Here is a 14,334-nt window from a genome sequence, read left to right on the forward strand (position 1 = left end):
TCAGCTTACACACTCATGACTAAAGCAGCTTGAAGTTCAGCTCTCTTTGCAAATTTGCTGCAGGATTGAAACCTGAAAGGAGTCACATACAAAAAAATGTGACAACTACTGAGAACACAGAAGGAAACAAAGCAGGTACAATTCCTGGACAGCTCACAGATCCAAACAAACCCAGCTCTGCCTCCATCCCTCTGCTAGAAATGCCTAAAAAACTACAGTGCAAGTGCTTGTGCACGGGGAAAATGTATTTACAACTCCCCTTGATTTACAGGCTATAAGCAATACTATTTCACAGTTATATTATACAAAGAATTTCTACTTTCTGTTTAGATCTGTGGGGGTTTTTTGGACAAGAGGACAATTTGACAACCTAGAACATAAATTTCCTGTATATATATTTATTTATTTATTCAACCTTATCCAGGAAAAAATAGCAATATTTATGCATCTTATAGAAAGCTACAAAAATCTAGCAAGTGTAATAAAAAAGGCAAATCTGGTGAAAAATCTGATAAAATACCTTTTACAACTGGGGCTGAGATGGGGATAATAACCAAACAAGGGATAAATGAAAGATAATCCTCCCTCAACTAGTCAGCTTTAACAGAATCTCTGCAAGGCTTACTAACAGGAACATGAAGTTTAATGTCATTTTTAGAGGGATTTCTTTAAAAGTGTTGTGATTAAACTGAAGGATGACCTGGCAGCCAAAAGCAGGAGGCACCCTGGACTATGGAGGGGTGTGGAAATTGTGCCACAATCCAGAAAGGCACATACCTGGCATGACACCCATTAAACAGACTATTCCAACAAATAACAGGCCACAGCATGTTGGGAAGCAGTGAGAATAATTACACACAGTTTCTATTAACCCTCTATTTACCACCACATTCAGGACTTGCATTTGTAGAAAGAAATGCATGGGAGTTGCCAGAACCCAGTGATGGGACGTGCACCTTTACAGGAAACATCAGCTCAGTGGCCACAGAACTGCCCCACTGCAAATAAAGAAATCAAAATCCAAGGGAGCAAGACAGCTTGGGGTACCATTGAGACCAGAAGTGGAAACAGGAAACCAGAGGCAAAACCCAGCCTATGACTGTGTTACATGCCAGCAGCCACATTATATAGGATTATCAGATGATATTCCCAAAGAGACACAAAAATCCTCTTAAGCAAGGAAAAGTTCTCCACTTCAGGCTTAGACATACATGTTATTCATTTATTTTCAAAGCCACACAGAACTTTGAAACCATTTTTCATGAAGCAAGTTGTGCAACTCGGGACCATTTGGCAATACAGTCTTCACTCATTCCTCCTCAAAAAATGAGGAGACAGTACAAATTTAAAAAAAAACAAAAGATATCAAAATGATACCAACTCAAGTGCTTCTGATGGGGCAATGCCTTAACACAAATTCATTACCTGCTGAAAGAGAGCTTTTCATTCCCCCCAGCTTTAGGACTATTTCACATCAACACAAACTCCAGGCTTTTTTTTCCAGCCTTTATCAGTTCAGGTACATTTCCCAAACAGGCTGAACCAAGTAAACCTGTTCTAAACACAGTATTTTATCATCCACAGACATTGTGGACTCCCCATTCCTGAAACTGCCCAAGGCCAGGCTGGATGGGGCTGGGAGCAGCCTGGCCTGGTGGAAGGTGCCCCTCTACATGGCAGGGGGTTGGAACAAGATGGTCTTTAGGGTCCCTTCCAACCCAACCATTCTGTGATCCTATGACTCCATGGCATCCCCTTCCATCACCATGACAGAGTGCTTTAGAAATAAAATTTACAGCTCACATCCACAGAACTGCAGAGTGACAAAGCTTTCCACATGAAGCTGTTAAAATTTCTGCTTTGTTGCTGCAGGAATAAAATCACCTACCCAGCTGAGCAGCTCCAGTCCACTGTGGAACACTTGCGAGCAAGGTGTATTCTGGCCACCTTGCCACAGCAGGGGCACACTCAGGAACACCTGAGAACTGCATCAGTTTGGCTCTCTAGGCTGCTCTCAGGTTCTGCAGACCCCCCACAAAACTCTGTTTGGCTGATTTACTGCTCAGGCTGGCGCTCTGCACCTCACTCTGCTCAGCCCAGGTGATCTGAGCTATCTCACATGACAGCAAAACCCACTGACACTGCTTTCAGCTTGCACAAACTCACTGCTCTGCAGCTTTTCTCTACCCTTTTTCCCACTCAGAATTACTCTGTAAACATTTTCAGAGACAGCAGTCCCAACCCTGACTACCTTGCATCCTGTCAAAGTTAAACAGCTTTGCAATTCCTCACTTGCCTCCATAGCTTTGAAAGAACCACAGAAACCTAACAACTCGTTCTCTAGAACAGGGGTTTTCCATTAAAAAACCCCAGTGTTTTGTAAAAACATTTTTAGTGAAAAATTATATATAATTTACAAGCAAAGCAGACCAACCAAAGGGGAGCTGATGCTTTCCTTCTCATTCAAAACCTGGATGCCACAAGGGTAGTGCCAAAAATTCCTTTCTGTGAAAGTTGTGCTTTTCAGATTACTGGAAGAAACATGATTTGCCAGGTCAGGTTTTAACTAATTATCTTCATCCTCCATTAAACATACACCATGGCAAATACATGGCAGGTTTAGTGGGACACAGCACAGACAGGAAGGGTCTTTGGGGATCTGCTCAGGAGTTTTTTCCCCAACTGATATTCGGTAGAGCAGCCATGAGATTTTTAGAAATATCTCCTGCAGTTAGTTTTGAGGGAATTAAATCCTCCTTTCCATAAGCAGCTGAGCACTTCACCAACTTGCTTCCTAAGGAATCCCTGCTGTAGAATTAAACTATAGCACACAACTGAGAAGAAAGAAAAAACTCAAAAAAGCTATAATGTCAAAGTTTACAGCAGCCACATTCCCCAGCCAGCCTACTGCCTCGGGTGTCACGTTGGCAGGCAAGCAAGTGGGACACATTTGTCAAGCCCTAAGGAATACTTTATTCTCTGCCTACTTCCCACTTTCTAAAAGAAGAAAAACTACTTTTCCCTGTAATAAAGCAAGTAATACTTCAAGGGATCGGGCAACGGCAGGCTCAAGACCTTTTCTCTCAAAAAGTTTACAGGAGGGTCTGGCTTTAGTTCAGAGGGTTTGGATTCCTCCTCCTCCAGCCTGTCCTCCTCCATGTCCTCGCTGTTGTTGTTGTCGTCCGAGGGGCTGGAGATGCGGCTGGCGAACACCTCCTTGTCCAGGAACACGATGGTCTCCATGCGCCGGCGCCGCAGCCGCCGCCGCTTGAACCTGGGCGGGCTCCTCAGGCCATTCCCAGCTCCACTCAGGGCCTCCTCGTGGATGAGCTTCTTCAGGGTGCCTCGGATGGCGATGCGAGCCAGGTCCTGCAGGCTGCGAACGGCCACGGGCGCTGCAAGCCAACCAAACCTGTGAGCACAGAGGGACAAACTTCCCCCAGAGGTACTCCCAGGAAAAGTTCTGTTTGCTCAGATTAAATCAGGCCATTCGAATTCCCTGCTGGGATTACACAAACAGCTCTATTCAGCTCCTGTCAACTCGGATAAACTGTGTTGCAAGTTTCCAAATGAAATTTAATTGTGCGTTTCTCTCATTAAAAAATGTCCTGCCTTGATTTCAAGTTCTCAGTTATTCTAAGACGCACATCTTAAAGATTGTGTGAATGCAGACTTAGTGAGGGAAGCTGTGATTGTTTCATTGGCTTAGAATCAGGTATTTTCCTGTGGTAGATAACTAGACCTGAAGTCTGTTTAATTCTTCCACAAAATGATTTTTCTATTGTACAGTTCCTTCAGCTTTGCCAAGTTCTGCACTTATAAAACACAAGTACTATTTATGCTCTTCAAAAACTGCTTCAGACTTAGTGGGTGAAGACAGGCTGAAAACCATTTTGTGGAAGTAATTATAGCAACATCACACTAAGTTACTGTATTAAAATGCCTCCCACATTAAAGGCTTGGAAGGCTATTCTGTCTTCTTTGCTGCCAGTTTAGAAATGCAGAAAAAAATTTAAAAATGTATAAATGCACACAGATCCACGAACTAAAATGAACTAAAACTGACACAAAAAGTCCCTGTCCTCTGCCAACAAGTGAGCTCTCCTGGGAGCTGAATGAAAAAAGGAGAAAATAACTACATAGAATTTATGGGCAGGTCTCACCACAAAGTGAGAACATGCTGAAACAGGCACTTTTATTGGACTTTCTGTCATGCTGTGGATTGTTTCCTGAGCTCCTTTCTGTCATGCAGACACCTTTCCAGGTTAAGACCAAAGCCTGACTAATCTCTTTATGAAAGTACCTCTGTCTTCATGTGTTCTTAAGAGGCCTCTTGACACTGAAGTCTTAATCTAAAGATTGGGGCCACTGATATGACCTGCATTTCAAACAGCTAACCAAGAACTGCACAACTTGTATCCCTCAAGCATTCCAGGTTCAGGATAATTCTGGATTGCTGGGGGTGAGACTCTTTGAGTAGATACAACATTTGTTCACAGGGAATGCTTGTTTATTCCCCTCTCCTTGTGGCACAGTGCCTCAGAACCATGACAGGATTCAGTCATTCAGGACTGGAACAGAATGTGCAAAAACTAGGATGAAACACCCTGCAAAGTTCAGGTGCAACATCACAAGAAATCATTTGTGTTTAGAATGATGGCCCAGTGGAAGGGGTCCAGCCCACAGCAGGGATACTGGAATTAGGTGATCTTTAAGGTCCCTTCCAATCCAGGCCATTCTGTGAGTCTGTGATTTAGAATCTATTTCATTCAACTCCAATGCTTGCACAAGACAGACAGCTGTTCAAAAAAAGGAAGGATTTGGAGTAATTTTCCTGGAAAGGATTCCCAGGGATGTTACAGCTCACAGCCAAGCAGCAGAAGGAATTTCCCCAAGCTCAGGAATGTCTGTACTCACGCAAGTGAACGAGCCTTGATTTTCCTGAATCTGTGTGGTTTGGTTGAATCAAAGGAGCAAAGGAAACAGCAAGAATCTTCTTGGTCTCCCAGGCAGAAGGACCAGTCCGAGTTATCTTAGTCAACTGAAGCAAAACAAGAAGATTACTGTCCATTGTGGGAACTACAGTGAGATTTTGGAACAAAAAAATGAACAAATGACTTTTCTGCCTGGACAAGTTGAAGTACTGGAAGCTGCAACAGTAAAAGGTGTGAGAAACAACATTGGTTTTTTGAAAAAAAATTGGGAACTCCTTGCAGGACTAGCCCCAAGTAACTTCATCTACTGCAACAGAGCATGGGCACTGGTAATTTGGGTCACTCTGCATGCCCAGACCTTCCTGCAGACTGGACAGAGCAGCTGTGTCTGACCTCTGGGAAAATTCCTGAGTCACCACGAGCACTTGCTCCTGAAAAGGTCACAGATCAAATCTCCTACCCCAACCCACTGCACAGCCTCTTACTGGGAAGAAACCCTGCACCTGCTCCTCTCACATTCCCTGACAGTGGGAAAAGGTCAGGCACTTGACCCACTTTTTACTAAAAGAATCCACTGACACTTGTAAATAGAGACATCCTGCACACTCTCTCAAGAGCCAGTCAGGGAGCAAAAAGTTGTGTTTTGCCACTAAGCACAACACTAAATTATATCATTAAACAAAGCTTTGCTCACATTTTCTGCAGTGAGGAAGAAAAATTGCAATTAACAACTGATTGTAATATATGGAAGACTGCAAAACTACAAATCTCTTAAATATTAGGAATGTGCAGAGTTCAGCTTTCAGTCATCACGAAAACCAGACAAAAGAACAGCTACTGACTAAACCATGATCAGAATTAAGAATAACTGAAATATGAGTAAAAAGGCACTCAACCTTTTCTTCTAGAGGCATGACAAGAATTCCCCCAACTTTCAACAGGTTCTTCATGTAGTCCTCGTGCTCCTTCTGGACTCCAGCACCACAGTAAACACGGTCATACTGAGTGCAGTCTGGAGAAATCTCTAAACAATTGCCAATGACAAAGGATGGCTCACAAAACTCAAACCTGAAAGTGAAAAAGACTTGTGTTAGACAAGAATGCAATGATTTAGCAAAATAAATTATTTTCATAATTCTGGAAAAATTGGAAAACACCTGAAAAACACCCCCAGTTTTACAGGATTTCTCCTCCAAAACCCATGTATTCTAGACATTATTGTAACAGACTACAGCTAGAAGTCTCAAAACCACAGAAAAACAAGGTCAGAATTCATGGATTAAAATCTCCAGAGCATAAGGATGCATAATTTCATACTTGAGCTGCAGGTAACTCTTCAGAACAAGCTATTTTTAGTCACCTGATGCTGACTCAGTTATAAAATACAAATACTAGACCTGAGATTCTAAATGTCAAAGTCTTTTAAGGACTGCACCTGGGTTTATTTTTGCATTTTCAAAAGCTTTTAACTGGTTTTCAGATGTGGGGAATTACCACCTGATGATACAGAAGTAAGCTGTGCTGAAGCCAATGGAAGTTTTGCCATCAGCTTCAAAAGAACTGTGATTTCACCCTTCATAAAAAAGACTTTTTGCCTACAGTATTTCTGACTTGGTTTGAAAGAAAAATGAATGATTCTCTGATGCCTCTGGTTTTCTTACAAGCTCCAAAACTCCCTAAGTTTTAAGCCCTATGTTTAAGGGCTGACTTTGGTAGAAGTTGTTCAACACATCCATTCTTTTACTGCTATCTTGAGTGGCAGCTCAACATAGCACCTATTTATTCCTAATGCTTCCTGGAGCTTTCTGGGTTTGCAATGAAGGCTGGACATTCAGAGCAGCCAGAGAACAGTTCCTGCACACGCTGTTCCAGGAGCACAACCCAGCAGACATCACTCAGCAAAGCCAATTTTCCAGGCATGTTAATTTCTGAATTCAGCTTGCCTTTGCTCCATAGCTGTATTTGGAGAGAGAAGAAAGTCTTCCTTAAAACATCTCCTCAAACAACAGCAACATGACTGAAAAAAACCCCATTGAGCACCAGAAACTTTCAGTCTTCTGCCAACATGCAGAAAATACAACCCCCTCCTCAGCAGCTTCCCAGGGCAGCAGGAACAGCAAAAGACTGAGTAGCCTAAAATTCTGCATGCCATGATTTTTATTTTCTTCCCCCAGGAGAGGAGGATATCAGGTATTCAGAGATGCTTTGCTTCTCTGTTTGAACAAACTATGAAACAGATCCAAAAATGTGACAGCCAGAACTTTTATTGCTGAGGTTACTATCGGCAATGGTTATCTAGCTGGGAAGTTATTACTTGTGACAGCACCAGAATAGAGGGTCTAAGGAAGAACATAAATCAAATCCCAGGCAGTTTTAGTACCAACTTAATCATCATAAAACTACCTTCATATTTTAAAATGCCATTTTCCTTCTTCTCAGATAAAACATATTAGGCCACTACAAAAACCAGTTCATAATCTCATCACTATGCAGGCTCTCAGATCACAGGTACAACCAAGTGTTGCTACTTGCAAGTTTTGAGGTGTTACTGCAAGTGCATTTAAAAATAAACAAACTTCCCTAGCTCCCTCTACACCCTGCAGCATCAGCACTGCTATTAAAAACTCTGCAAACATTTCTGAAACCCCCACGACACGCTCAGGCTTCGAAGGTCACACACTGCAGCTCAGCGAGCCTAAGGAGCCTGAATCCTCAGATTACCCTGAATCCAGAGGGGCCACATGGGAGCAAGAACTGCCCTGAGCAAAGCCAAAAGCACAAAATTAATCCCAACAGGCATTTTGAATTCTTACTTGTCAAAGCTGTCGCTTGTTTTAATGAAAAAGTCCAATTTCTGCTTCGCGTACTCGATGACGTCGGAGTGAAGCTCCACACCGTGGTTCACCCCAAAAGGACCTGCAAGTGCAGAACACCAGGGAATGGCAACAGCAACAACACCAAATCCTGCAGGATTAACACACTTTGGGTTCCTTCCTCCAGCAGATTGTTCCACGAGTGTCACAGTCGGTGTTTGTGTGGGGTCAGCTCTCTCACTGCCACAATGGGATTTGCAACCCTATACCTGCAATTTCTGGCAGCAACTGAGCCTCTTGTGCACAGCTCATTCTGAATCATTTGCTATTAACTATGCAGGAAACTTCTCTATAGGAGGGAAACACTGATGCCATTGCTGTGAAAGTGACCACCTGGAAAAAAATCCCAATGTCCTGCATGTTTTAGCACATACATCTTATTTTTATGCTAAAAGTCTCTGCAATTAATCAGGAACAGTCATCATACACTGTAGCTCAATTAACAGCAAAAACAAACAGGAAAAAACAAAAGTTGTTCAGCACTCATGCTTTTTGTTCAGAACTGACAGGGTTACTTTTGCAAAGAGAAAATAAAAGCCCTGGAGTTACGTATTGGTATTCTAAGTAATGTCAACAAAGCCAGGAGAAAATCAGAAATGGGAAATGAGACTTTACCCTGAGAATAAACATCCCAGCAGTTAAAATTCTGGACACTCTCTCAAATTTTACCCTATAGCCACTTGCTATCTATCCTGGCAGCACAACTCTGACTAAAACACACTGCAGGGAGAATTTAAATGTCCAATTCCACTTGGATAATTTGCTTTGTGCCACTATAGATGTGGTCACAAAATCAGTTCTGCTGCATTAAAGTGTTTTCCAGAGAATATTCCCATGTTGTGGAGTTAAGAGTCAAAAGTGGATCTCAAACCTGTCTCAGACAGGGCTGTGAACACAAACCAGGCATGGAGAAGATACAGTCACAGCTTTTTCTGGACTTGCTCAGTCCCAGTTTCAACTCTGTACTCCTGATCCTGACCTGGGGTCTTGCTTAAGGGGAAACAAACCCAGGTTTGTGTCCAGACCTGCAGGAATCCACTACATCCACCTTTGGAACTACATTGCTGCCTGTTCTGATCTGCCACAGAAATCTGGATCCCATCCAGTTCCAGAGAAGGCTGTGAGAATCCTGATAAATTGACGAGCTGCATTAATGCATTCTTTACTTTCCCAGCTACCTTTTTAGCTCCATTAGTGGAGGAATACCTCATCCCCGATTTCAAAACCTGGTTTTAAAGCTCTAACACAATCAGTTAATGTGACTGAAGAGATATTTACCCAGGATGAGTCCAACCATGGAACTCAGATAACCAGTGCCACTGCCAAGGTTCAGAAATGACAGCCCAGGTTGCAGGTCCAAAGCTTCCATCACCTCTGAGTAAATGCACGGTGCTGAGAGATGAATATTTCCATGCTTCCAAGCCAAATCCTTGTAGGCATTGTCTTTGAACTCTTCCAGGTAGTAATCTGCCCGATCAATGGCTCGGAATGCCTGCTCCACCAGCTCTGTCCTGATGTACTGGGCCTCCTTCAGGTTATCAATTAATTCATCGTTGTCTTCGCCCGCGCTCACGGCGCCTCCCATCTTCAGCAGCCTCCTATAAACACTGAAAGGGAAATAACAACAAAGGTGAGGTACAGAACACACACTGCCAACACTAAATTATGCTGCTGTACATGGAGTGCTTTGAGAGAGATCTTTACCTACTCCAAGGGCCAGAAAAACCTCACCCCAGCACTCTCATCTCCATCCCAACAATGGAAAACAAAATGCAGCAGATCTGGCATCCAGTGCCTGACACCAGTGGGGAAAAATAAAATCACAATAGGCAATTTCAATGTGCAAGGCCTGTCTTCAAACCCTCCCACCGTTTTACCAGCACATCAGCTTTTCCACTGAACCCTTTTATAGAAAGGATTATTCCAGCTCCGGCGCTTAGGGGTCATTTTTCACTGCAAGCCCAAACAACAGGGCAAGTCTGGGCTGCCTGTCAGAGCTCCTGTCACACACAGACTGTCCACCTCTAACAGCACCTGACGGGACCAAGACACAGGCAGAAAATCCACAAAAATCTCAAATTGTATTTCCTTTGAACGTGCATCAGGATGTTGACTGCACAGAGGTTCAAGAAACCCAACAGAACTCTGACCTGTCAGCCTTGCTTGCTTTGGTAAATGCACTTCAGCAAATGCACTTCCACACAGCTCATCTCCAGAGCCTGAGCCACCACCATTAGTAAAGCACTTAATGACACAGACAGCAGCTCCAGAGAGAATTCCCACTGCAGCCTACAGGTTTTTAAGGAAAACGTACAGGGGAACAAAACCACTCAAAATTAACCTGGCTTCTTCTCCCCTTCTCATATATTAAGGGGGAAAAAAAAACCTTTCCAGAAAGCACAACATGATTTAAGATGTGTTTGTTTACAATGCCTTTCCCTGCTCACAGTAATAACCATGAAGCAGCAGCTTTGGAGTTCATTCCTGGGATCAGAAGATCTGCCTACAGCGAAATTGTTGGGGTTTGTTTGTTACGTTCAGCCAGAGCAAATTACAAACTTTCATTTTCTGAGGAAACAAAGCAAAGCTACAGGGCTCCAAGGAGATTTCACAGTTGTTCAAATAACACAGCATTCTGATCACCTGTAGAGGCACACAAAACAGGATATACTTAGGCAGGGAACTCGAGCCAGTTCTTAATCCATTCATGCCTCAAACACATCAATCCAGTTCAAGACCATTAATAACACTTGAAATAAAACATCACCCCTCCCCTTTCCACAGTTACTCCTTCATTTTCTCTACAAAAAATGACTCTGTTTTATTATTTCACAGTGGGAACGCATCAAGTCAAAGGTCCAGGTGGATTAATGTACCAATTATTTTTTCCCCCTCCTCTAACATCCACAAAACCTCACTGCATTTGCAACACAAGGCTGCCTGTATCTTTAGTCTTTTATTTAACATTCCACATTAAAATACTCTCTTCACCAAGGGTCTTGATTCCCTTGACTTTCTTTTATATATTTTTGTTCTTAGGCTTCCTTCATTCTTCCACTCTGTTTGCTATTGAAAAATAAATAAATAAAAATCTACATTTTTAGATTTAAAGCACGAAGTTGTGCCTTTAACAGCGCTCCACTTTGGATCCCAAACAAATTCCTGCTGATGTACGCAAGCCCCACTGGGACAACTGGTCTGACCTGGTTTCAGCTCAGCTCCATGGACAACAATGTTCTTCCATGTTCTACACCGTGGAAAACAACAACAGACACAGCTGGCTGAGACATTTTCATCACTGGAGCAGGGAATATCCGCCCTGTGACAGGTGTCAGTCACCTCTGAGATCATCACTTTCCCTGGACATGAACACACTTCCAGCAGAATGCATGTTTGATAGGCACAACTTCAAACTCTGACATTCAAACTCCTCTCCTCATGTGATTCCACACCTTCGCCTCACTTGGTGGGAAATGGGAACCCAGTAGGGAAATGGGAACCCAGTAGGGCTGATTTTTATTCAACTCTTCAAAACAAAACCCCCTCCCTCCGCAGCACACCCCTTTTCCACGCTTCTGAGGCAAAGCAGAGATTTCCCCAGATCTGAGCAGGGACAAAGTCCACAGGCAGAAATCCGGACCGCTGCCCAAAACACAGGCAGCGAAGGAGGCAAAACAGGGCCGGCAAAGGAGGCAAAACAGAGCCAGAGAAGGTGTCTCTGTGTTGAAACACCCCCTCGCTGCCATGTTCCCCTCAGGAAAGCAAACCGAAGGCGAAGGCAGCGCCCGGCCCGGCGCCTGAGCCCAGCACGGGCAGCCGCGGCTCCTGCCCAGGCACAGCAGCACCGCTCGGGCAGGGCTCCAAACAGTGCTCGAGGCACCAAACGCGGCTGCTCACCCCCGGCAGGTCTGCAGGGCAGTCCCTGCCCCGGCACGGGAGTGGGAAAGGGGAGGTTATTCGGTGATTTCACACAAAAGCGGTACCTCAACGGATGGTTCGGCTCCGTTCGGCTCGGCTCCGACAGGTTCGTCCCGTTTCGGTTCGCCTCGGCTCCGTTCGGTTCGGTTCGGCTGGCCTCGGCTCGATTCGGCTCCTCTCGGCTCCGCTCGGCTCAGCCCAGGCCAGCGCTCGGGCTGTAAACACTGCCCAGCTGAGCTCCGTTCGCGACACTGCGCATGCGCGGAGCGCACCACAGCCGCGGGCGAGGGGGGAAGGGAGCACACCACTGCTTGCCGGTGGGGGGCGCAATCTGGGCCGTACCATGCAGAGCCGGCGCGGGGGGTGCAGGACTGTACCACGGCTGGCTCCGTGAGGGGAGTCCCGGGGATGGGGCCGGCTGGAATTGGCTCCATTAGATCCCAGAAAACTTCCAGCAGCTTCTCCCAAAAGCCACCCCACTGCCAAACCTTGCCATGCACACTCAGGGTAACGTGCCAGGACCAGACACAGGCTGTGACTCTGGTTTTTCCCATCGCAAAGCTCCTGGGCTCATCTCCCCATCGCAGTGTGGATGCCTTTTCCCATTCCCGGACCCTCTGCCCTTCCCAAAGTTCTTGTTCCCAGCACGAGGCTTCATCTCCACACCTTCTCCCAGCACATCTCCCAGCTGTGCCAGTCCTGGTGGCCTGCCATGGCGCTGTGGCAGCACCTCGTGGCACCGGGGCATCCCTGTGGTGCCTCAGGATTTAGCGTTTGTGTTTTCAGATTCCTTACTGCTTTAGTGGGTGGGTCTGAGCTTCATATTAGGAGTAGTAAGCTCTCTTCACAGATTAGGGAGACAAAACAATTCCTTCTCCAGCTGAGGACCAAGGACAAATGATCCAAATCTCAGGCCTGAGAGCACAAACACCGTGGAAGGAAGATAAAATAACAAGCAGATGTTTTCAGATTCCTTACTGAATCTGAAAATTCCTACCTTTAGTGGGTAGGTCTGAGCTTCATATTAGGAGTAGTAAGCTCTCTTCACAGATTAGGGAGACAAAACAATTCCTTCTCCAGCTGAGGACCAAGGACAAATGATCCAAATCTCAGGCCTGAGAGCACAAACACCGTGGAAGGAAGATAAAATAACAAGCAGGATGGGACTTCATAACCTAAGGACAATTAACTCCAAGATGCAAATGGAGCAGAACTTATAAAAGTGAGAGGCCCTGTGTGTGGTTGTGCATTTTGGGACCATTTTGGTTCATCTTGAGTGCAGCCCTGGCTGGGCTCTTGTGCTGCCCAAGGTGCATCCATTGACGCCTGCTAATAAATCCCTGCTTTATTCTTTACCTCCATCCAGCCTCTGCTCTCATCAGCCTTCCCAAGGCATCCCGGGATGCAGGAGGGATGCAGGAGTGGGGATGCCAGTGAGCTGCTGGCACACACACAGGAGCCAAAGCTCCTCAGTGAAGCCTGGCCAGCACCAGATGTTCTGGTATCATTAGTCAGGCTTGGGAAAAAATCATGGGAACTTAGGGGGAAAAAAATTGTGGTGGGAACTGGTTGATATTCTTGATTTTGAACTGATGAACATCCAAATTTAGTCACATGTGAGATTATTTTTTTTTTCCCTGCAAGCATAAATGCCAGATGAGAATTTACTGAGGGATAAATGAGATGCAGAGTCACCTGATTCCAGGGGCTTGAAGGAAACACGGAATATTGTGAAACTTCACAACATCTGCCATGCCATTCATTTCGTGTGGGATCTCTGTCCCATAACTGCGTGTTAGGCCATGAATTTAAATTTTCCACACCTGTGCGAGCTCCTTCAGTGACCTGGGGAAATGGTGTCTCCTGTCACCTGTCTAAGACCGAGAGAAATTATCCTTTAAAAGTGTGTGTTTGTTTTTATGCATTAGTGACCCACCCAGCATTGGCTGATGCTGCAGATTTAATAAAATTGTCTGGCCTGGCCTTGGATCTAGGACTTCATATGGCTGCAAAATGAGAAGGAATAACTGCAACAAGACAAGAGGCCTCTTAATTCAAGTCCTCTGGAGATGAATTGTGAAAAAAAAAGCTGTCTTGGCAGACACAACAAGCCTGCAGCGGCAAAAAAAAAAAAGAATTACCCTGGTAAATGAGACTCAAATAGGAGAAAGTGAATCAGCATCCGAGATTTATTTATGCTTTAAGGTGATTATCTCAGCTCCCTTCATTAACGTGATAACAGCAGACTCTGCAAACAGGCGCAGGGTAATACTGTAGATGTCTGCACTTTCATTTTGCAGAAGACAGCTGCCTGGGAGAATGGGATTATTCGTGGAGAGCCAGCTCTGAAACTCCTCCTTGCTGATTCAAGCGAAACAGGCCGTGGTGATTGCACTCTCCTCGTCTTTCACACGGAGAATGCTCAGGGATAATGGCAGCACGCTGGAAACTGCAAACGCAGGACACACAAACTCCTTGCACGTGTGATTCCATTCAGCATCTGCTCCCTTTGCTGCTGGAATCACTTGAAAAATAGCAGTTGGGTTTGGGTTTTTTGGGTTTTTTTTAAGTTCAAAAGTTGTTAAAATAAAAGCTGGGTTATTAAAAAA

General features: G+C 44.8%; 1 protein-coding gene across 3 annotated transcripts; it reads right to left on the bottom strand.

The window, feature by feature from the left end:
• Window positions 1-1,194: 1,194 nt before the first annotated feature.
• On the bottom strand, window positions 1,195-11,984 carry PCMTD2 (protein-L-isoaspartate (D-aspartate) O-methyltransferase domain containing 2). 3 transcript variants are annotated; one of them, XM_039719130.1, is made up of 6 exons: window positions 11,791-11,984; window positions 9,086-9,414; window positions 7,748-7,850; window positions 5,831-6,002; window positions 4,918-5,041; window positions 1,195-3,395 (listed from the first exon to the last, which is right to left on the bottom strand). In XM_039719130.1, the coding sequence occupies exons 2-6, from the start codon at window positions 9,390-9,392 to the stop codon at window positions 3,013-3,015; spliced, it is 1,089 nt and encodes a 362-aa protein (XP_039575064.1). In that variant the 5' UTR covers window positions 9,393-9,414; window positions 11,791-11,984; the 3' UTR covers window positions 1,195-3,012. The 3 variants fall into 3 exon arrangements, with proteins under 3 accessions (XP_039575064.1, XP_039575067.1, XP_039575065.1); XM_039719133.1 differs by lacking the exon at window positions 11,791-11,984 and adding an exon at window positions 11,011-11,146; XM_039719131.1 differs by lacking the exon at window positions 11,791-11,984 and adding an exon at window positions 9,512-9,658.
• Window positions 11,985-14,334: the final 2,350 nt, after the last annotated feature.

The sequence above is a fragment of the Passer montanus genome, unplaced genomic scaffold (assembly GCF_014805655.1).
Source record: "Passer montanus isolate IOZ18808 unplaced genomic scaffold, ASM1480565v1 scaffold41, whole genome shotgun sequence".
Taxonomy (NCBI): Eukaryota; Metazoa; Chordata; class Aves; order Passeriformes; family Passeridae; genus Passer; species Passer montanus.

Bases quoted from the DNA above. Each gene is read 5' to 3' on its own strand.
- PCMTD2 (XM_039719130.1), bottom strand. From the start codon at position 9,392: ATGGGAGGCGCCGTGAGCGCGGGCGAAGACAACGATGAATTAATTGAT. The intron at 5,042-5,830 runs GTTGAGTGCCTT...GTTTTGCTTCAG, and splicing joins TCATGCCTCTAGAAGAAAAG to TTGACTAAGATAACTCGGAC. The intron at 3,396-4,917 runs GTGAGTACAGAC...GTTGGCTTGCAG, and splicing joins ATCAAGGCTCGTTCACTTGC to CGCCCGTGGCCGTTCGCAGC.